This window comes from Mirounga leonina, unplaced genomic scaffold (assembly GCF_011800145.1).
Source record: "Mirounga leonina isolate KUSES-001 unplaced genomic scaffold, KU_Mleo_1.0 Mir_201, whole genome shotgun sequence".
NCBI classification, from domain to species: Eukaryota; Metazoa; Chordata; class Mammalia; order Carnivora; family Phocidae; genus Mirounga; species Mirounga leonina.
Window position 1 is genome coordinate 27853435 of NW_023270504.1, and position 23947 is coordinate 27877381.

At 43.3% G+C, this 23947-nt stretch overlaps 1 protein-coding gene across 1 annotated transcript in view; it reads right to left on the reverse strand.

The window, feature by feature from the left end:
* PRMT8 (protein arginine methyltransferase 8) overlaps positions 1-23947 on the reverse strand; it is a 90822-nt gene that overhangs the window by 45603 nt on the left and 21272 nt on the right. Inside the window, exon 2 of the mRNA XM_035028442.1 lies at positions 6881-7066. Coding sequence (XP_034884333.1) covers positions 6881-7066 — 186 coding nt within the window. The remainder of the gene's footprint in view (positions 1-6880; positions 7067-23947) is intronic.

Genomic DNA, 23947 nt, shown 5'->3' on the forward strand with positions numbered 1-23947 from the left:
TGAACTTCAAGCTCCAGCATAGACATGGAGACACAGCCTTACACAATTACATTAGCTAATTCTCTGTGTGTATGTGTGGAGATACATATATATATATACCTGGATCAACTTTCATGGTTGAACTCTGTCTGATACAGAATTTGATACCAAGAATATCTCTTGAATATAAGGATGTATTCTCTGAATTGGTTTTGAGTTTTCTGGAATCTGATTAGAATTAAAGGCACTAATGCCTCTATTGCCAATGATAAGGAGGACACAGGTGGCCAATAGCATGAAATGGCAAAGTAGTCACTCAAAACTTTAGATACCTGTAATAAAGTATCTATGGAAGACCAGATTCTGGATGACCAAGTATTTTCTACCTTAGAACATTTTAGTCAACATAAGAGGTATAATGGGTGGGTTAGTTGGTTGGTTGCTACTAACTGTTCTAAAAAACATGGAGAAAGAAAATGAACTTAGGAATTTAAATTCTCAGCTCAAGGTCTGCACATAGCACCCAAAAGCTTCTATGATTTCTCTGGGGAAAAAAACACACACAAACAAAAACATTTCCTGTAGGTACAGGGCCAAGATTTCCAAAAACCAAATCCAAAGTCTAATCATACAAGTGCCTGAATTACAACACAAATTGCATTCTCATCCTTGCAAGACCTCTTTTGTTAAAGTTGAGGCATCTGTTGGGAATGAACAGGATCCTAAAAATTGGAATGGAAACATATAGGAAACATATGATTAAGGTGGGACCTCAAGTTCCTAAATTACAGAATCTTCTTTGCCAGTAGAAGCATCTTCTTCCCCTGCCTGAGGGAGTTAGTTTTCCTTTTCCTAAAGAATCATATTGGCTTCCCTTGAGGTAGTTGCTTGCAAGTACTGCTGATTCTCCTCAGGATCTACCCCTGCTTTCTTTTCTGCTAGCCCTATAACTAGATTCAATTCCAATCAGGCCCCAAAGGGTGAGGTATATAATGTGACTCATGAGGAGGTATGATACACACAAAATGGTATTTCTCATTTATATAGATTGAATCCTAGGGAATATGTATGGGAATGTGTATTAAGGCTGTGGGATCAATGTGGAAGGAATGTAAAGTTGAATGGGGCCAAGTTTATTGATATGGGCTCACTAAGCAGAGATTCTGGATTCACTGTTTGTGCTTAGAGGCTTAGAATGCCTGTAACAGTTGGTTTGTTTGAGTAGCTGAAACATGGACCCAAGGTTAGCCTCCACTAAATGAAGTTGAAATGCTAGAACTTCCTTGGTATGCTGAAGAGAAAGGTATCCAAAGGCTTAGAAGATTGGAATGTTAAAGTGCATTTGTCATGTGAGACTTACTCACCAACATCAGAGAACAGACCCTTGACCACAGCTGTGAAAAATAAGTTTGCAAGGGGAGTCCAGCATCCTTGAAGAGCTCTGTGGTTGCTCTTCTCTATAGGTCAGAAATTACAGTGGGAACCATCGAACTGAGATCCCTAATTGCAATGGGAATAATATCAAACTGGGATTCTGGGGAGGCACAGGTCAAATCACAGCACCTAATCACCATATATTAGGTGGGTGTGGTTACTGCAAAGGACTTGGGAGCCAAAGCAGTATTCAGAACTCTGACTTGCAGAGACCTATGGTGTTGGCCATAGGTCTTCAGAAAAGAGATCATAGAGTGTTTAGAAAAGAAATAGCTAATAAGCATCCTGAATTCTTACTCGATCTGTTTAAGCAGAAAAATTATAGGTCTAGTGAACAAAGGTCTGGTTTGAATCATTAAATCTAGAGTCACACTGTTCAACTGATTCCCAGACTTGAGCCAGTTAACAGACGCAGAACCCTTGAATGAAGGAAAGGCTATGTTCCATGAAGAAAAACCCTGTTACAGTGCCAAAAATGAATACTGTTAATCTTTCTTCCAGTCTTCACCAACAGGACCTGCAGCCATTACCACATTACAGTGTGACTACACTGGAGAAAGGAAAATAAACAAATTTTTGAGAATTATTGGACATTGGCTCTGAACTGACACTAATTCCAGGAGACCCATTAGTCCAGAAGACTAATTTCAGGAGACCCACGTCCCCATTCAAGTGGCCTGTTTGCCTGTGAGAAAATGGAAATGGATCTTGGAGAATGACTATAGATTATCATAAACATAATCAGGTGGTGATTTCGATTATAGCAGCTGTTCCAGATGTCATTTTAGTGCTTGAGAAAATCAATACAGAGGATTGCTGGTTTGTTGTTGTTATCAGTTTTAGAAGTTGATCCACCTATATTTCTTTAAATCACAGCTCCCATGCTTTTGAGGTCTTTAATCCAGAGCATCATTTAGCTTCTGTGTGTCAATTTCCCCTTCTGGAAAATGGAATGATAATAGTACCTACTTCGTAGGGTTGTTGTGATGATTAAATAAATGCAGTAAGTGTTACAAAAGTGTTAGCTCTGGCTCTTTGTGACAACTGTCACCATTTTCATCCATGCAAAGAAACAGTTGAAGGTGAACAACAATTGAGGAATGGAGGCAAAATAGTGGCAAAGTTTTCGGAGATTCATCAGCCATAGCCAGAGTTGGAAGTCCTTACTGCCTGTCTTCTTGGAATTAGATTGGCCCAGTGCCTCTGCAGATTCTGTTGTTGCTAAAGGGGAGCTTTCCAGATGCCCACCTTTAATTCAATGCTTTCTGTCACTTCTTTGACCCCCTCTTTCCTCTAAGGCTTCAGACCACAGGAGTTTGGTCCAAAGGTACAAGTTCTGGGAGAAGAGTTGTGACTTAGCAAGGCTTCCCTTGCTCAACCCACCAAAAGAGAGGCTCTCTCCCGTTCCTCCACCCCTGCTTTAATCATCCCTAGGAGAGAAAAGCCCAAAGAAGTCTCCAGACATTTCAGACAAGAGCATGCCACTCTTTGTTGAAAACGATTCCCAGCCCCCAGCTGTGGATGCCTTTGTCTCCCAGCTTCCCTGCCTATTAAACACATGACAGCACATTGACTAATTGTTGGGAAATGAGGCCCTGAAGAATCTATTTCAAAAGAACCTGCAGCAAGATTGTCAAAAGAAGAGAGCTGGCCGGGAGTGGGATCAGTGCCCAGGACTGGGGGCTGGGAACACAGCCCCACCGGCAGGCATTCTTCTGGCTGCCAAAGAACCAAGCCCAGGGGCCCACTGTCAAAGATGCTGGGAATTTGGAGCTGGGATTTGGGAGGTCGTGGATCTGGCCCCCTCCCTTCTGAGAGCCTCAGTAAGCACACATCTGTCATTTCCTCTCCTATTCAAGATTCCATTCCTCTCAGAGATGCCCTGTAACAGCTGGGCCATGGGATGGAAGAACAGAAGTGTCCAGAATCACCTCTTACTGTGCTCTCCCAGCCCCTAGGAGTGCCCTCCCCCAAACTCGACACTTCTTGTTTGTATTTACAGACTAATCAAACCCAATCCATCCAGTACCATGTTTCCTAAACACTCACTGATCACTATTAATCAGCAAGCTGGCGATGTTGCTGCCTGCCCCTGTGAGCATCTTGTTAATGATGGGAGAAGACTGCCAAACGGCCAGCTCAGCTCTGGATGGGGAGGTATGGGTCTTGTCCAGATGGAGGTATGGGACTTGTCCAGACTGAGGAGGCAAAGGCATTGCTGCAAACTGCCTGGCATAGAAAGGAGATCCCTGGTGCTTGATAATGAGAAACGAGCAGGCCCTGTCTCTGCAAAGAACAATGTTCAGAGTCCATCCACATGTCCCCTACCTTTTTTTATACCAGATGATCTTGGGGACCAAACAGGGTGGAGAGAGACCTCAAGGGTGAAGGAAACCTAGGTAGCCACCCCTACACTGAAGACCTATGCATTTCCCAAGAAGCCAGATCTAGAGATGGATGGCCTACAGCAGCAGGAGGGATTTAAGCTAGGTGATCAGAAATACTTCCAGATGCAAAGCATTGCTAAAACTATTCTGAGGCAGGTTACTAAGGAAAGAAATGTTATGTATGACCTGAGGATCATTTGTTCCACGTTTATTAGCTCAGTCTGCACTATATTTATACATGTTTATGTATAAGTTTGGGTTTTCTATCAATACATGAAATGGAGGGAAGCTGGTACAGTATTTATTTGATGGCCCTTGGTTTCTTCTCCCACTGGAGATCACACCCTCCAGGATGCCCAGCCATGTGCTGACCAGGCATCACCTGAGTGATCAAATTAGCAACCATGTTAACAAACCTTTACAAATCAGTCAGTGTCAAGCCCTGGGTTAGAGGCAGGGGAACCAAGTCCTGAGGGAATTATAGAAGTTAATCCTAGCACAGGAGAGCACATTGTAGGAGCCAAGAACTTAGTTATCCAGAGGGAGTTGTCCCAGAAGTCGATCACAGGAGGCTCCATTGGGGGGGTGGAGCTTGAAGACCAGGGAAGGAAGGGCATGAGGTGCACATCATGATTGATTGGTTTCTAGAGGAGGAATTTCAGGCAAGCCCAAGGGGAGGCATTTTGGGGAATTACCATCTCTCCTAGGAATCTACCTCATTGAAATAGGTGCCCAGACCCACATGCCTGTTAGAATTTGTCATGTTGTGGGGGGGGCTGGGTGGCTCAGTTGTTAAGCGTCTGCCTTCGGCTCTGCTCATGGTCCCAGGGTCTTGGGATTGAGTCCCACATCGGGCTCCCTGCTCAGCAGGAAGCCTGCGTCTCCCTCTCCCACTCCCCCTGCTTGTGTTCTTTCTCTCACTGTGTCTCTCTCTGTCAAATAAATAAAAAATCTTTAAAAAAAAAATTTGTCATGTGGATGACATGTCCTCTAACTAGGGACAGGGTGAGCTCTTGAAGATGTCCTTTCTGGGCACCTGGGTGGCTCAGTTGGTTAAGCGACTGCCTTCAGCTCAGGTCATGATCCTGGAGTCCCGGGATCGAGTCCCGCATCGGGCTCCCTGCTCAGCAGGGAGTCTGCTTCTCCCTCTGACCCTTCCCCCTCTCATGCTCTCTCTATCTCATTGTCTCTCTCAAATAAATAAATAAAATCTTAAAAAAAAAAAAAAAGATGTCCTTTCTGCCTCCCAGAACCTCTCACAGGCCTAGGATAGGGCTCAGTGCACCACCTCACCCCTACCCCCACTCCCATGGGGAACAGGATCAGGGAAGGTACAGCAGCTCACTTATCTGCCCTAAGATGGGACATGTGAGCCACCAAGAACAGGAGCAGGCTCAGCTGCCCTGGCCCTCCTAGGCCAGGACCCCCAGAACAAGCACAGGGCCCACTCTTCCTCCCCTGCAAGTCCCACGCCTAACAATTTTATGTGAACAGCAGTTCTTGGGGGTCAAACCCTGAGTCTTCCCAAGGTGAATGAGCCAAGCCTGTGAGTCTAGAATTAACTGAGGGACCCCTCCTTCTCTCTCTGTCTCCATATGGAATTGCAAAGGAACCACCAGAAACAAAGTTAAAGTTCCCAGAAAGAAAGACCTGGTTTAAAGTCTATAAGGCATGGTAGCTACGGATGAAACTCCTGGGTCCCAAACGTAAAGGTTTCCATTCCTAGCTCTGCCACTTGTTAGCTTGTGACCTTGCGCGCAAAAGACACAAGGAATGAAAGTTGATCTGGATTCTTAAGATCTCACATCCTCATGTATAAACTGGGGACAAATAATCCTGTATTCCTCAAGTTCATTATAATGAATTTATATTATTTTATAAGTAGGTTTGGTGGGTGGCATAGGGGATAATGTGCCTCTTTAAAAAAGGAATATATGAAATCAAACCAGAAACAAGAAGAGTAAATACTAAGTAATACAAATTTGGCTTGTCTAAAAACAAACACACAAATAATTATAATTGGGGACAAAACCCAACTTCATAGGGTTGACCCGAGGAATAAATGAGGCAATCATGTAAAATCTTGGAACAACACCCAGCATGCTGTAAGCACTCAAAAAAAAAAAAAAAAAGGAAAGAAATGCTGGCTATTATTTTTTAAATACTCTTCTGGCAGTGACAGTGTTACCATTTTGTCACAGGGAGGGTTTACAGAGGCATCTAATTGAAAGGGGAACTTGGAGACTTATTTCAAAAACGCATTTGCAAAGCAAGCAAGGCTTTGTTCCTTTTTCAGTATTTCTTCATACTGTAAGGGGATAATAGAAATATTTTCTTCATAGGGTTCTTAGGGGATTAAGTGAAATGATATGTATAATGTGCTTAGAACAGTGCCCAGCACTGCGTAAGCACCTGGTTAATGAATAAGCACTCCCCAGTCTGGGTGGCTGGAGAAAATGCTGGAGGTGAGGGGGGTGGAGGCTTCCTGGCTGTAGGGGAGTTCTGTTCTGTTCCACAAGGAACATAAATCTTCCCCTGCTGTGGTACAAGTCAAGCATTTAGACACAAGAATTTCCTAAGAATCAATCAGGATGGCAGACCTGGGCCAGGTTTCCAAGGAAGCTTGCTGTATTTCTTCCCCTGGAGGTGCTCATTGGTCTAGGACCTAAGGGTTCATGTTCAGGCCTCCTGAAGACCAGACATCATGGCCTCTGGAAGGTGTTCTCAGCCTTAGGACTCAAGCTGCAAAGCATCTGAGCTCCTAGAGCAGGGACCTAGAGCAAAGACATCTGGTCCACCTGGATCACCTGGGCTTAGGGTCTCAAAGACTCAGGGGCCGAACCATAAAACAAAGAAACCTTAAGCCCCCCTTGCTCTCTGGCCAAGAAACACACAGACATATGCTTCTAGATACTCACCTGCTGCTGGCCTGGCCCTGACCATCTCCCAGAGAGGCTCACAGGAGGGAAGGCCAGGGGCCTTGGGCCCCTGAGAAAACCTCCTTTATGACAGTAGACAATACATTACTCTGCCTCAGAAAACAGTGATGGAACAGCAGGGCCGAGCTCAGCATGCTTTACCTCGTGGATCCCAAAGTGGGCGTAGGAGTCGAAGTAATAATCTCTCGAGGTCATCTCTTCCGGGTTCAGCAGCTTGGACATCTTGCCCCGTCCTGGGCAGCTGGGTTGAGTGGACACATGATGGACACATTGCACAGGCTTGGGTGGGACGACGGGCTGAGGGGGCTGCGGGGGGGGACTGCTCACCTGAGGGGAAGAGAAGGGGCCTGGTGTCAACAGCAGCACTGAGGCCCTGCCCTCTGAGATGCCGCCTTTCCTTCCTTCCCCTCCCTGAGCCCCGTGGCTCCAGTCGCCACAGCAGCCACTCCTAAGGGGCAGATGGACCCTTCCGGCTTTCTGGCAGGCCCACTGAGGGCTGTGACTTGTAGAGAGGCACCATGCTACTGAGGAGCCAGAAAGACCTCAGATTAATCGAATCTCATCACTTGCTAGTCAGGTGACCTGAGCCAATCTGGGCCTCAGTTTCCAGATCTGCTAAGTGAGGACAAAAATACATTCCTTTATAGGCGAATAGTGAACTCTCACTGAAGGGAGAGATGCATAGTGTCACATAGCCTGGTGGCTGGAGTATAGATTCCAGAGCCAGTCTGCCAAAACCGGAACCCCAGCTCTGCCACTCAGGAGCTATGCACCCGACCTCGGGCAAAATTAACCTCTCAGGGCCTTGGTTTCCCCATCCCTCAAATGGGAATAAAATGATCCCCACGTCCTAGAATCACCCTGAGGATCAGATAGTTGTTATTTGTGAAGTGCTTATAAGAGGGCCTAGCACATAATCGGTATTTGTTAAACTGAATCCCACCTGCACCCTTAGGAAGATCGAGTCCCTGGGCTTCCCTCCAGCAGACCACACTTGCCCCCCAAAATGCAGGTCTCTTAGGTTCTGGGGCCTCACACCTATTGTCTTCCCTCCTGCTTTCTGTGAACTTCACTCTGAACTTCGGCAGAAGTCTACTCTGAACTGTGAATGCGCACGCTGATGGTGGCCTCCTGCCTGCGCACAACCAAGCATGCTCTTTCTGGGTTCCCAACCCTGCCATGCAGCCCCGCTCTACACCCCACTGCTGCTGCCGGTCCCTGGCCAGCACCTCTGCCTTCACAGGCTAAGGGGAGGAGGGAGAAGGAGAGGAAGTTCAGGGAGTTTTGGAGCCCAAACATTTGGCTTGACTGCAGACACGAGGTCATCCTAGAAGAAACTTCTCTCCCCGGAGCGTAAGAATCCAGGTGTTTACAGCACAGCAAAGGCCTCAAAGCAGGGTAAAAGCTTAAAATATAGAGAAGCAAGATTATCCAGTAGTTGGTCCTCTGGGACTCCTGGATCCCATCCTGCCTCTAGTAAAATTAAAAACAGATATTGAGAGTCAGGTGGTACGGTATAAAGCAGAAATCCTGAGACCACATTGCCTGGCTTTGAAAAACAGCCCTGCTGCTTAGTGGCTGACAAATGACCTTCAGAAGTCATTTGTCATCATGTGCCTCAGTCTCCTCCTCCATAAAATAGACATCATGGTAAAACCCATCTGAGCAAGCAGTCAAAAAGTTTGGGTGAGTTCATACATATGAAGTGTTGAGAACAGTGCCTGGCAATAGTAAGCTCTAATATTACTATTACTGTTATCAATATTATTCAGATTACATAAACATGTCTGTTTCATGCCTTGATTTTCTCATTTGTGAGCTGAATCCGCTCAGACTTATTAATCTCCTTCCCAACAAGGGAAATAGGGAGGCCCTAGGACAGAGCAAGATCAAGAAACCCAAGTGACTCCATCTCTCCATTGTGCTGTGCGTACAGTCCCCAGACTGCCCTGTGTCCTGGGCTGTAGGGGAGTGAGCTCAGGGGAGTGTGATGGTCCCATTTTCCTGGTGTATCTAGGCTACAGCCTCTGGGAAATAAGCAGACTTCCCAGTTTAGCAACATCAGATTTGAGGTCGGAGAGATCCCGGCTGGCTGGCAGAGGCAATTGGGGCTGCCTCATTAGAATGCAGCAGGTGTGCCCACCCTCATCTTGGGATGTTGGTCACGGTCTCTGGGAGGCTAAAAATAGACTGTGTCAGTTGCATACTCCCATGCTGGCTGCAGAGTCACCTCTAAAGCTGAAGAAGGCTCCGTGCATGAAGCTGACCCCAATCTTGACTCTATTTAAATACATTAAAGAGAGAAAAAGTCCTCCTGGTCCAGGCAGCATGCATGGTCAGGGTCACAGGAGCCTCCTGCACCCCTTAGCTGCCATTCAACTCTGATTCCAAGGTTCTCTCTCCTACGAGGTCCCTGAAATCCTTTTCTCAGCTGCCAACTTACAAAGTGTCTACCATGCACCATGCATTGCACTCATGAGGCAAAGTAATGATTGAATTTGGGGAAGCATTCACCTCGATAACCACAGGTCAAACCATGAGGACAAAGAGGCATCTGTGGCCCAGTGTCTGGTCCCAAAGGCTGTCAGCCTGGCTCAGCCTCTTGCAGAGGGGACTTGCACTCTGTCCATTAGCTGATAGTTGTGTCCTGTCCCTGGAGACCGGGAGTGGGATGGGAAACAGCAGTGACCCATGATTCCCAGGCATTCGGCTACCTGGAGGGCTGCTTTTCATTCCATAAATACCTACTGAATATCAGCTGTGGCAAAACACTGCAGGTTCTGTGGAAGAACAGAGACGAATAGTAAGAGTGCCCTCAAAGGACTCTGCTTTTTTGGTAGGAAAGTAAAACCTTAGAAGGCTCCACTAGATGATGGAATAGGATTTGTTTTACAAGAGAACCTTGAGCAAATTGTTCTGGGAGTTCAAAGAGAGAGAATTCACTTTAAAGAATCAGAAAAGCTTGGGATAGCTGGCAGTGGCACATGTAGGTGGGGAGCTTTCTGAATGGATTTTGGTAGGTGGAAATGGTGGGAGGGAATTCTAGGAGGAGGGAATGGCTGGAGCAAAAGGTAAAGGGGCAGAAAGCTGTGAGCTTATTTGAGGAGCAACTTGGCCGAGATAGTGGGAGATCCCATTGAAAGGAAATTAAGGCCAGGCTAAGAGGTTGTAATTAAATACAAGACAATGGGGAGTTGGTGGTTTGCTACCAGAGAGTTCCATGCTTAAGCTCTACTTTAGGAAGATTAATGTGGTGGTGGTGTGCAGGAGGGGCAAGGAGGAGAAATGACAAGTCAAGGGACTAGGGTTGGGGAAGCAAGGTATGAACTTATGAGGCCATTTTCAAAGTCCAGTCAAGAAATAATGAGAACCGGAACTACCATTGTGTTAGAGGTCCCGCCCGCCAGGGAAATGACAGAAATTGAATCTTCACAGAGTTTGCCTGTGGGCTGGCAACTGACGGGATATAGGGGAAAAGAGAAATGTTGGAACCCAAGATAACCCCAACAATTTAAGCCTCGGTGACCAGAAAAACAGTGGTGACATTAATAGAAAAAAGCAAGTCAGCAGGAAGAGCAGGTGAGGCAAGAGGGGGGAATAGTGAATTTCTGCTTGGATTTGTGAAGTTTAAAATGTCATTGAGTCATATAAGAAAAGAGTCTAGCAAGCAGAGTAGTACAGTCCCAGTCAATAAACATCATAAATAGAATTGAAAAGCAAATGATAAAATGAGAAGTACCTTTCTAACATAGATGGGTGAAAGTGAATATCCTTAATATGTAGAGAGCTCTTATAAACCAGTAAGAGGGAAGCAAGCATCCCTCATTTAGCATTGAACAAAGGATCTTACCGTTAATTCACATGAAAATAAACAAATGACAAATGAACATGAGGCAAAAATATTTAGCCTCTATAGAAACCAGGTAGCTTCAAATTTAAAAAAAGTTATCATTTTTAATTATTAAATAAGTTTGACTCCTCCCACAACTATGGTAACACTGCACTTGTAAAGGCTGTAGAGAAAGAAGTACTTTTATATAGTTCTAGAGAGGATTTTTCTGGAAGGCAGTTTGATAAAAATGCATTAAAAGTCTTTGAAAGCACAAATCCTTAAAGCCAGTAATTACTTCTTTTGGAATTCATCCTGAGGAAAGAGTCATGGCAGACAACACAAAATGGGAGTCAACCTAGAGGTTCCACGAAACAAAACTGATTACATAAACTATGGTACATCCACACAACAGAATGCTATACATCCGCTTGTAATGTTGTGGCAGAGTGTTTAATAAAAGAAATATGATCACGGTAAACTGTGGGTTGAGGAGAACAAGTGGGAGAAGAATAGACAGCGTGATCACATTTTTTAAATTAAAACCTATTCATGCCTGTGTTAAGAGGGGAGACTCAAGGAAGTCACCAGAATTGGCGACAATTATGACAGGGTGTTGGATGATAAACAGTTAATTCCTTCCTTTCCTGTGCTTGTTGATACTTTCTAAAATGTATGCCATTCACATGTACTACTTTTGAAAAGAGCAAAGCATAATAATATTGGCAAAAAAAAAGAAACTCAATCCCAGACCTCTGAAAAGAAGCCGAGGCTGGCCCTCTGGGGGGAAACCATCTGCTCAGAGAGGGGCTAAGGGGCTCACTTGGGAGACACCGTCAGGGAAGGAGGTAGAGGGGAATGAGGCTGCGCCAGGGAGAGAAGCCAGAATTCTCCTTCTCTGAGGACCTTGGAGGCACAGGGGATGTGGGGGAGAGGCTTCGGAGGATGTGTCTTCACCCCTCCAGTTCTGTGACTGCCCCTCCTCTGAGGATGTGCGAGACAAGCGCTGCAATCCAGTGGCCACTCAACAGCACGAAAGCAAAGACAACCTGTAGCTAGCCTCACTTATCCAGAAGGACGCCATGCTAGGAAGCTGTGCAGTTACTTCTAGAGCTAACGAATTCTCCATGCATGAAGCTGACCCCAGTCTTGACTCTATTTAAAGGTATTAAGGAGAGGAAAATTCCTAGCTGGTCTGGGCAGCATACATACAAGGGCCTCCTGCACCCCTTAGCTCTGATTCTGAGGTTCCCTTTTCCACAGGGTTCCTAAGATTCTTTCCTCCATTGCCAACTTGGAAAGTGTCTACTATGCACCATGCATTACAGTCATGAGGCAAGCGGGTGAATGGATTTGGGGGGGGGCGTTCACCTCAATAACCACAGGTCAAACCATGAGGACAAAGAGGCATCTGTGGCCCAGTCCCTGGTCCCAAAGGCTGTCAGCCTGGCTCAGCCTCTTGCAGAGGGGACTTGCACTCTGTCCATTAGCTGATAATGTGTCCTGTCCCTGGAGGCTGGGAGTGGGATGGGAAACAGCAGTGACCCATGATCCCCAGGCATTCAACTACCTGGAGTATTGCTTTTCATTCCATACATACCTACTGAATATCAGCTGTGGCAAAGCACTGTGCAGGTTCTGTGGAAGAACAGAGATGTATACAAACCTTCTAGGTCCCCATATGGGCATATAGGAACCAGTATAGGAATCCAGATGTTTCTGTGGAAGCTATCAAAGTTGGTTAAGCCACAGTGGAAGGTCCTTTGAACGGTATCTGAAAACCCAGCCTTTGCCACATCTGCCTACCCTCCATGGCCCTGGAAAGACTCGAGCAATGTAGGGGATGGGTCTTGGAGGACAATGGTGGGTTCATCTGGGAAGTCAGAAGCCCTGAGTCCTCCATAGGTCAACCAGAGGCTCTGGGTGAAGGCAGCCTTCAAACTTCAACTCATCTTGTCTACATTGGCTGAGAGGGCAGACAAGGGTTGGGAATCACAGTGGGAGATGGAGGCCAGACTGACTCCCGACCTCAGCTCCTCAGTCTCCCCATAGCTGTGGCTATCACAGCTCTGATCTTCTCCCTGTGCCCAAGTTCTTTCACTAGACGTTTTAACCCCTCTAGCACTGCAGCATGAGACTTGTGCTCACATTACTGTCAAGTACCATCCTTGATGCAGTGGGATGCTTGGTGCTGCAATGCATACAGAAGCCCTGCCTTGCTCTCCCACCTCCCCCAAGGGCCTCAGGCTCAGGGTACCACTATTTGCAGAATAGCATGTTGCCTGCTTTCCTGGTCTTTTGAGACTCACCTGTCACTGTCAGGATTTCTGACTTTGTTTTCTACTCTTAGTGCCAACTGCTGATTGGGACTCTTTAGACACTGTAACCTCCCTCTAGGCCTGGCCTTTCCCAAGGCATCTTCAGCAGTTTTTCTCCCCAGTAAATCATCTATGATCTTCCTAGTCCACCCCATTCTGCTGGGGTGAATGGGCCCAAGTCCCACTAAATGCTGAGATAAGCTGAAGGGTTGTGGAAACACCAAAGCTGGAGGAAGCACCAAAGCTGGAGACCAAAAGGAGGACGGCTTCCTGAAGAAGTGGTGTTTGAGCTGGCCCTTGAAGGGGTGGAGGGGCAAGGATGGGGGTTCAGGGAGAGCATTTTTTTTAATCTAACTCACTTCCATCTGAAAATAAGGGTAGATGATAGGTGATGATGCTGTTGATGATTGATCCCTAACATTGATTGATCCCTAACGCTAGGCACTGTGCTAAGCACTTGACAAACACCATCTCATAAAATCCTCCTAATAACTCAATGAGGCACTGAAATTTACAAAGAAACTGATGCTCAAAAAATTTAGTCAGAGCTCACAAGTAATGGAGCCAGGACCTAAAGTGCTATCTGTTGGACACCAAAGTCATGCTCTTGACACGGATGCTGTGGTTAGCTCAGTTCAGTCACACCAAACTTAACTGAGCTACTGCTAGGAGCCCTGTGCTCAGAAATAGGTGACAAAGCTGACCAACACAGGAAGTCCAGTCCTGCAGAAAAAGGGGTCAACAGGCAATGACTAAAAAGAAGAAAATGTGAAGGTAGGCAGAGGTAGGTACCTCTCCAAAGTAACTGAGTTCAAAGGGGAACAAACAGAAAGCTCCATTTTATAGAAAGAGGAACTGAAGCCCACATAAGAAAAGGAACGTGTCTAGGGTCACACAGGCAAATCCAGAACTGGAGCCTCTAAGAAAATAGAGAAGGAGTGGTGGGGGAGAGGGAAAAGAGGTTTTGAGGAAGGAGAGTGGAGGTAAAGGAGATATGTTGGGGAAAGCTGGGCAGCAGGGGGCAGAGAGAAGCCAGCACTTTCTGCACCAGGCAGCTGAAGCTAACCCAAGCCCATTGGGCTATAAATGGCTCTTACTGGCACCAGCCCAAGCTGTAAAAATGATTTTCCTGAGAACAAGAGGCTCCACTGGAGGAGCCAAATCCTGCTCTGTTTTCCAAATGTCAAGAGAGCTTTTTCTAACCTAAGTCGTCTGTCCTCAGCAGCAGCCTGCCTGGCCTGAGGTCCTATGGAGGGAACAGAAAGGGGACTGCAAAGGGTGGGTCACTGCAAGGTGGGTAGAGGAGAGTGTGGGAGGAGAGGTGACCCCCTCGCCAGGTCTCACCACATCTTTTTTTCCAGACGACTTTGTCTCTCTCCCACCTTCTTCTAGCCCATGTTCACACTGGCCCCTGTCCCAGGGTCACCCTCAGACACTCATCACGCTATTTCTTCATCCTGATTTTTACGCACAAGACTGTGATCTTGTGGTCCATGTCATTGGTAATCACCTAGGGTGAGCTCTTCTAGCACCATCTGTCTGCCTTTAGATAGGGACCAGAGCTTTAACTGAAAGGAGAAAATTCTAATGGTAGAATGTCAGGCAACAGGGCTCTGCTGGGCATATGGACCTCTCCTATTGTCCAAGATCACAACAAAAATATATAGCTTTCATGTCTGCCTTTGGCCAAAGACAACCCTGTTTCCACCCTCACATCTACTCTTCTGCAGCCATGTTTCCTATCATCTGGGCTGAAGATGAGTCCCAGCAAAGCAACATCAAAGTCAGCCTCCCCACCAAAAAGTGCTATACTAAATAGCCCCAGCTCATGGCTTCTCACCCTGGGAGTCAGAAACCTGTGAATCTGGAGGATGGGGGGAAGCATCTAGATGCTGCTGGTCCCACAAGACTGTGATGTCTTCCTGTACATGGCCTCCAGGGCACCTTGGCCTGTATATTTGTCAACAGTCTCTCTCATGTCCCTCACTAGAGTTGGCTCTTTAAAGTCATAGACTCTTTCTAGACCCCCCCTGGGGCAGGGCCAAGCACTGATGCATGTCAGAGAGTGTCAACTGCTGTCACCCACTGGGATCATCCCGTTCTACAGTGTCCCTGATTATGACTGACATCTTGGCAGAACCAATCTTCACATGCTTTATTACTTTAGACTCAAGTTCCCTCCAAAGCTGTCCTCCCTGGAATCTTCTCCCCTCCAATCCTGCCACCCACTATTCTCAGCCCCCACTTTCCTACTGGTGAATGCTTTGCCCTGGGGAATGTTGCCAGGAGGCCTGGCAGAACACTTGCCTGAGCCAGGGCTTACCAAGGGATCTAAGACAGTGGTTCTCAATGTCTAGTCCTCAGACCACCAGCATCAACATCTCCTTGGAGCTTGAAAGAAATGCAAATTCTCAGCCTTTACCAGAAACCACTGAATCATAATCTCTGTGGTAGGGTTTAGCAATCTGTTCCAACAAGCCTCCATGTGATTCTGATGTATCACAGAGTTTGAGCTCCACTGGTCTAGTGTTACATTTTTCCACATTGTATTCTACAGAATAGAGATTCCTAGAAAAGGGGTTTCCATGGTCAAGTAAGTTTGGACAAGTAAGCTAAAGAGATTTTTCATTTTTTTCCCCAGCTTTACTGAAGTATAATTGACATATAATGTATAAGTTTAAGGTACAACATAATGATCTGATATATGTATATACTGAAAAATGTGAAGAGGTTTCTTAATTGCAATACTTTTAAACCTTTAATTTGCTAAAACAAATTGTGAATCTCCAAGAGGGAGTTAGGGTGTCTTTTGCTACCAAATTTATGGCTGCGACATCCTTTTTTTCTGAGAGCTCTATAAACATCTCTAGAAATTAATGTTCTGAGGAAACTATCTGTGGGACTCTGATTTAGGACAGTGTTTCTCTATTAAAATCTGCATCAGTCACCTTGGGATGGGTCTCAGGCCCCACCCCAGACCAATGGAGTCAGAGCCTGTGGGGTGAGACCCAACAAGCTGCACATTTAACAAGCTCCCTGCAGTGATGCCTATGAAATCCTGGTCCAGACAGAGCTGAGGACAGCTACCTGCCTTCTCCATCACTCTCTGACCCCTAATGCAGTCCCCAGGGCCAGCCTGGAATAGCCTTGGTGCTACTCTGATACCCCAGACAATGTCAGGGCTGGGCCAAGGACACCTGGACCAGAGGCAGCCACAATTCACAGAAAGCACCTTAGCTCCCACAGTGAAAGAGCTTGGATTGAGTGTAGCTGTGCCACCTTTAGGCTAGGTGACCTTGGGCCAGTCCCTAACTTGCTGTCATTGCCAGGGTCATGATGTGCCTCAACTCGAAGGGCAGTCCTCGGCAGCTGTGCACTGTGTCTGGGTGCTTCCCGTCAGCCCTTGGCTGTCTCTTTGTGGTACAACAGCTGTGCCTGCTTTAAATCAAAATGGCATTGCACCCACACGGCACTCCCTCTGTCTCCTGGATCAGTAACTGCTGGGAAGGAATCTATTGGATTTGTTGGGCCTGACCTATTTTTTAAATAAACTGGGGCTGTTTTCCAGCTATTAGTCACTTTTCTCCCAAGCCTCCACATATTAAATTCTCTTCTTATATCCTCAGATATTTTGGCTGCAAGAGATGTCAGGTTAATTGGATGTTTGACTCCTGGCTCTTCCTCCTTAATGGGTTTAAAAAGCAGACTCCTCCCTCCCACCCCACATTTCCTCCCTTTTCTCTCCCCAAGGCAACAGGAGCCTTTTCTTTCCTTTGACTTGAAAGTGGTCACCAAGCACTTGGCTTCCTTCTCCACTTCCCTGTATGGGCATATGTGCAGAAAGACACAGCCAATGTCCTCACACCCACACCTCACCCAGAGTTGGACTAAGCTTTAGTTTCATATTTGGGTCAAATCATCCCTGTAGGATCTGAGCTGGGTTCATGACTCCCCACCCCAGGCTGGGTCATCCATGAAGGCAGTGGGTATCAGGCTGAAGTTGTACAGATAGAACATCTATGAGTTTTGGTCTTGGTTCTTTCTTGTCCTATTCAGGTCACTATGCAAAAGCAATTTAAACTTTCTTACACTCTCTTTCTTTTTCTGTCAAATGACAACAATTATGTGTCCTGCTTCTTTCATGAGCCTACTGTGATGACTGAAAGATGCTGAGTATGTAAATATTTGCAGGAAATTCTAATGTGTGGTAAAGGAGTATGAAACTTCCATCTGTGGCAATCTGAATCTATGCCCTTATGCTATTTTTGGATGTCCTCTGGGCTCTTCTCTGGCACAAGACACAGTAGCTTTGGCTACTCTTAGCATTCTGTTCTTCTGCCTGCCTGACTCTGGTCCTCCCCCTCCACATTGTCCGCTCTCTAGGCTCTATTCTGCCCCCCTTCCTTGGAGCTTTCTGAGTATTATGCAATTGCTATCTTCAGGAACATAGCCATCATGAAAAGTCAGTCATTTTTTCCAGCTCCTTACACCTGGCTGTCTCTTCTACTCCTATTCTGAGCTCATATGACGTCTGCTAGTCTAAAGCAGTAGGTTACATTCTGTGTTATTTTGTTGAAAAATGGTCTCACAATTGTAGGTGTTGCTTCTACAACTAAGAAGTAAATTCCTTCAGACCAGGAACCAGATCCTATGTGTTATTGTTTCTCCTTTAATACTTGGCATAGAGCTGGGGCTCAATAAAGATGTGTTGGTTACAGTATCCTTACACTTCATTGGGTCGATGTTGCCCTTCATAAATATATTATGAAAGTGGAGTGAAGGAGACTTTTTTCCCCACCATGTAATCAGAGAACTTTCATTCCCCTTGAAAGGGTAGAGAGACAGCAAGAAGAAAGACAAAACTGAGAAAAATAATTATCAGAATCTTAATAATACTTAACACTCCTATGAGGGTTGAATGGTACTCCAAATGTCTTTATCAAGAAGTGTCTTATCTCTTGATCTCCTGAGATTTCTAGGAGGAGAAAATACCTTTCAAATACAGAATGGATTTACTAAGCACCCATAATTCCATCTGTACAGACTACAAGTGGTTTCAAGTACAGATTCAAGTGTATCTGTTAGATATTTTCCCAAATCTCTTCACACCAAATAGTGCAAGGCCAGAAATGCAGGTAATGATACTGTGGCTCAGGGAAGCTGACTGACAGATTCAGCCCATAGAGCATACCTGGTCTGAACCTCAGAGTTGAACCTCACAGAGCCTCAGGCCCCATCACCTGGCCATTAAGCTGATCCCTGAAGAAAAGTGAGCTACAGTCACACATCAGAAAGAAAATCACAAGTTGTTTGTCAAGACCATAGCCACACCAACCAAATTCTCATCTGGTTTCTATGGACTCCTCCAGACACTTTCTATCTAGTTCTAGCAAACCCATTTACTCCAAACAAATGTATTTCCACCCAGATCCTGAGCAGAAGTGACTGACTCCTTTAATCAGAGATTCTAATGCAAGTTTGCACAGGAAATACTGGCATTCCAGTTCGAAAGAAAACAATGTCAGCCATCTGGTATATATTTGGCCACTACTCCAAAGGTGGCCTCAAATTGGTCAATGACAGGTTCCAAGAATCTGGATTTTTAAAAGCACTCCCAGGCAATCCCCATGATCAGTTAAAAAGCCAGGCAAAACATAAGAAATAATAATTTTCAAGACATGGAACATCAGACAATGAAAAACTGTACCCTGAGATGGCAAACAAAAAAGACGAATCCTACAATGGCCCAGCTTGTTGCCTAGTGTGAGTATCCAGGCTGCAGTGTAGGGAGTGGAAACCCAGCTAGAAATCTGTCTTAGTTGAAGAGATGGAGGTGGGACTCTGGAGATAGCAGGGCAGTGAGAGTTGGCAAGGCAAAATACTGGAGGGTAGAAGACTATGGGGCTGGGGGGAAGGTGGGGCTTTGGAGACCTGGAGAGAATCCCCCTCAAGCCTTCAGCTGAGGTGGATCAAACCATGCATGTAAAGAAACTACCTGATGCCAGGAAAAGAACTACTGAGAAGACAGAGGGACGATTTATTGTTCTCACAGAGGGACAGGAATACTTCTTGACCCCTTAAGCCAGAGTAGAAAACTTCATAATTCATGAATATGCAGAAAAGGTTATTTTTCCCTTAGTGGTGGAAATTAGCTCTAAAGACTGTTTTAATCCCACCAAACAAAGCTTAAAAGCAAGACCTGAAAGGGTTAAACTGTTCAAGTAACTTAACTGCATCCCAGAACAAAGCCTAGAAATACAATATATCAAAAAATATCCAGTACCCAACAATATCCCAAGGTCTGGACTGCACAGTGTTTGCCATTCAGTCAAAAATTATCAGACTTACCAAAGAATTGAGAAAATACTACCTATAATGAAGAAAAAAGCCAATCTCATGATATCAACCCAGAAAGAAGACAGATGACAGAATTGGTAGACAAGGTCATTAAAATTGTTATTGGAACTATTTCATATGTTCAAGTAACTAGATGAAAAATTAAACCTAATAAGTAGAGACATGAAAGATAGAAAAATGACCCAAACTGAACTTCTAGACATAAAAATTATATGTGATGAAGAATATACTGGATTAGGTTAATAGCAGATTAAACATTACAGAAGAAAGTATTAGTGAATCTGACAGAAGGCAATAAAAACTATCTAAAATAAAACATAAAGAGAAAAAAAGACTGAAAAGTGGTTAAACAGAATGAAATCTTACCATTTTCAGCAATATGTATGGACCTAGAGAGTATAATGGTAAATGGAATAAGACAGTCAGAGAAAGACAAATACCATATGATTTCACTCATATGTTGAATTTAAGAAACAGAACAAATGAACAAACAAAGGGAAAAAAGAGAACAACAACAACAACAACAGACTCTTAACTATAAAGAACAAACTGATAGTTACCAAAGGGGAAGTGGATGGGAAGATTGGTGAAATAGGTGAGGGGAACAAAGAGTACACTTATCTTGATGAGCACTGAGAAATGCATGAAATTGGTGAACCACTATATGGCACACCTGAAATTAATATAACACTGCACGTTAATTATATTTGAATAATAAAAAAAGTTAAACAGAGCATCATTGAGCTGTGGGACAATTTCAGGTGTCCTGGGGCACATGTAATTGTAGCACCCAAAGAAAGAGGAAGCAGAAAAATAGTTAAAGAATATTGGAATGATGGCTGAAAAATTCCAAATAATAAAAACCATAAATTTGCAGATCCAAGAAACTCACCAAACCCTGAGGAAAAGAAATATGAAGCAAAAAAAATTACACCAAGTTACATCATAATCAGGGCACCTGAGTGGCTCAGTCAGTTAAGCATCTGCCTTCAGCTCATGATCCTGGGGTGCTGAGATTGAGCCCTGCATCAGGCTCCATGCTCAGTGGGGAGTCTGCTTTTCCCTCCCCCCCCCCACTCACCCACTCGTGCTCTCTCTCGTGCTCTCTCTCTCTCATAAATAAATAAAATATTTAAAAATAAATTTTTTAAAAAGTTACATCATAATCAAACTGCTTAAAACCACTGATAAATAGAAAATCTTAAAAACAGCCAGAAGGAGGAAAAGAGATGCTATATACAGAACAAAGAAAATAATGACAACCAACTTATAAGTAACAACACAGCCCAGAAGACAGGACAGCAACGTCTTTAAAGTGCTGGAAAGAAAAAAGAAAAACTCTCAACTTATAATTCTATACCCAGTGAAATATCTTTAAAAATAAAGACAACATATGGGGTGCCTGGGTGGCTCAGTCAGTTAAGGGTCTGCCTTCAGCTCAGGTCATGGTCTCAGGGTCCTGGGATCGAGTCCCACATCGGGCTCCCTGCTCAGCCAGGGAGTCTGCTTCTCCCTCTCCCTCTCCCAGTTCATGCTCTCTCTCTCTCTTCCTCTCTCTCTCTCTCTCACTCACTCACTCTCTCAAATAAATAAAGTCTTAAAAATAAATAAATAAAGGCAACATAAAAACTTTTTGAGTCTTACAAAAGCTGAAAGATTTCATCATCCTCAGGCCCACACTCTAAGAAATGTTAAAGGACATTCTTTGGGCAGAAGGAAAATGACATCAGAGAGAAATTTGGATCTATGTCAAGAATGAAGTGCTCTGAAAATGGGTAAATATTAAAAAAACCCTTTTTTATTATTATTTAAATGTCTTTAAAAGATCACTGTTTAAATAAAAAAAAAACCAATGTCTTATGGTATTTATAACATATGTAGAAATAAAATGTATGGTAGCAGTAGCACAAAGGCCAGGAGGGGAAAAATGGAAGTATACTCTTACAAGATTCTTATAATATATGTGAAGTGCTGTAATTTTACTTGAAGATAGACTGTGTTAAATTAAATATATATACTACAAAGTTTAAAGCAGCCATTTTATAAAAGCACAATATATTATAGACAGTAAACCAGGAAAGGATATAAAATGAAATCATAAAAAATACTCATGTATTACCCCCCCAAAAAAAGTTGAAAAAAAGGGTGAAGGTAACAAAGTACAGATAAATGATATAGAAACAAATAGCAAGATGGTAGATTTGAACCCAATAGCATCAATAATTACATTAAATATAAATGGTCTAAAAACCTCAATTAAAAAGCAAAGGTTGTCATATTAGATTTAAACACAGACATATTCCACCCTATTTGAAACTTACTTTTAGCATAAAAAAGTAAAAGGATGAAATATGGCATACTATGTTAACTCTAATGAAAGGAAAACTAAAGTAGCTATATTAATATAAGACAAAATAGATATGAGCCAATATCAGGAAAAGAGGATATTTTCCTAAAGATTAAGATCAATTCATGAAAAGAACATAATTGCAAATGCATATTCATCTAATAAAAGATATGCAAAATATATGAAGCAAAACCAAATAGAACCAATTATTAATGAAATGGAAATTGAAAGTACAATGAGATACTACCTCACATTCAGTAGGATGGCTAATATTTTTTAGAAAGAAGGAAAGAAAAAGAAAATAACAAGTGTTGGCAAGGATGTGGAGAAATTGGAGCCCTTGTGCACTGTTAGTGGGAATGTAAAATGATGTTGCCACTATGGAAAAGAGTATGGCATTTCCTCAAAAAAATTAAAAATAGAATTACCATATGATCCAGCAACTCTACTTCTAGATACATAGTCAAAAGAATTGAAAGTGGAGTCTTGAACAGATATTTGTACATCCATTATTCATAAAGCTAAAATGTAGAAGCAACCCAAGTGTCCATCAATGAATGAATGGATAAGCAAAATGTGATCTATACATAAAATGGAATATTCAGTCTTAAAAAGAAAGGAAATGCTGACAATTATTATAACATGGATGAACTTGAGGACTTTATGCTAAATGAAAGAAGCCAGTCACAAAAAGACAAATACTGTATCATTCCACCTATATAGGGTGATACTTAGAGTAGTCAAAATCATAGAGACAGAAAGTAGAATGGTGGTTGCCAGGGGTTGGAGGGGGAGGGGAACATGGTGAGTTATTGTGTAATGGGTATAGAGTCAGTTTTGCAAGATGAAAGAGTTCCAGAGACGAATGGTAGTGACGTTTGCACAGTAATGTGAATGTACTTAAAACTACTGAGCTGTACACTTAAAAATGTTAAGATAGTATGTTTTATGTTATGTAAAAGCTATATAAGTTATATAAAGCATTTACTTGTCTAAATTAACACCTTAGTGTAAACTCATTCATCATGTCTCTTCATTCCTGAAAGGAGGAAGAAAGTACATTTTAACAATGATAGGAAAGACAAAACTATTGTAATCAAAACTGTATGGCACTGGCACAAAAAATAGACACAAAGATCAATGGAACAGAACAGAGGGCCCAGAAATAAACCCATGCTTATAAAGTCAATTAATCTACAACAGAGGAAGTAAGAATATACAAGGAAAAGACAGTCCCTTCAAGGAATGGTGCTGGGAAAGCTGGTCAGCTACAGGCAAAAGAATGAAACTGGACCACTTTCTTGCATCATACACAAAAATAAACTCAAAATGGATTAAAGACATAGATGTGAGACCTGAAATTAGAAAAGTCCTAGAAGAAAACATAAATAGTATCATTGGTATCAACCTTAGCAACATTTTACTAGATGTGTTTTTTCAAGCAAAGGAAACAAAAGCAAAAATAAATTATTGGGATCACACCAAAATAAAAAGCCTTTGTATAGTAAAGGAAACCATCAACAAAATGAAAAGGCAACAAATAAGAGAATATATTTGCAAATGATATAGACAATAAGGAGTTAATATCCAAAATATATAAAGAACTTGTACAGCTCAACACCAAAGCAAAACAAAAAAACAATTAATCCAATTTAAAAATGGGCAGAGGACTTGAATAGACATTTCTCTAAAGAAGACATCCAGATGGCCAATAGACACATGAAAAGATGTTCAACATCAGTAGTCATTAGGGAAATGCAAATCAAAACCACAATGAGGTACCACCTTACACCTGTCAGAATGGTTAGTATCAAAAAGATAAGAAATAACAAGTGTGGATGAGGATGTGGAGAAAAGGGAACCCTCATGCACTGCTGGTGGGAATGTAACAAGTATAGTGGAAAACAGCATGGAAGCTTCTCAAAAAATTAAAAATAGAAATACGAAATGATCCAGCAATTCTACTACTGGGTATTTACCCAAAGAAAACAAAAACACTAATTTGAAAAGATATATGTACTCCTATATTTATTGCAACATTATTTACAATAGCCAAGATATGGAAACAACCCAAGTGTCCATCCCTAGATTAATGAATATGTATATTCATTGTATATATATGTGTGTGTGTGTATGTGTGTGTGTGTGTGTGTGTATACACAGTGGAATATTGCTCATCCATAAAAAGGAATGAGATCTTGCCACTGAGATGTGAATGGACCAGAGGGCATCATGCTACATAAAATAAGTCAGATAGAGAAAGACAAATACTATGTGATTTCACTTATATGTGGAATAAAAACAAACAAACAAGTGAACGAACAAACAAAAAAAAGCAGAAACAAACTCCTAAACAC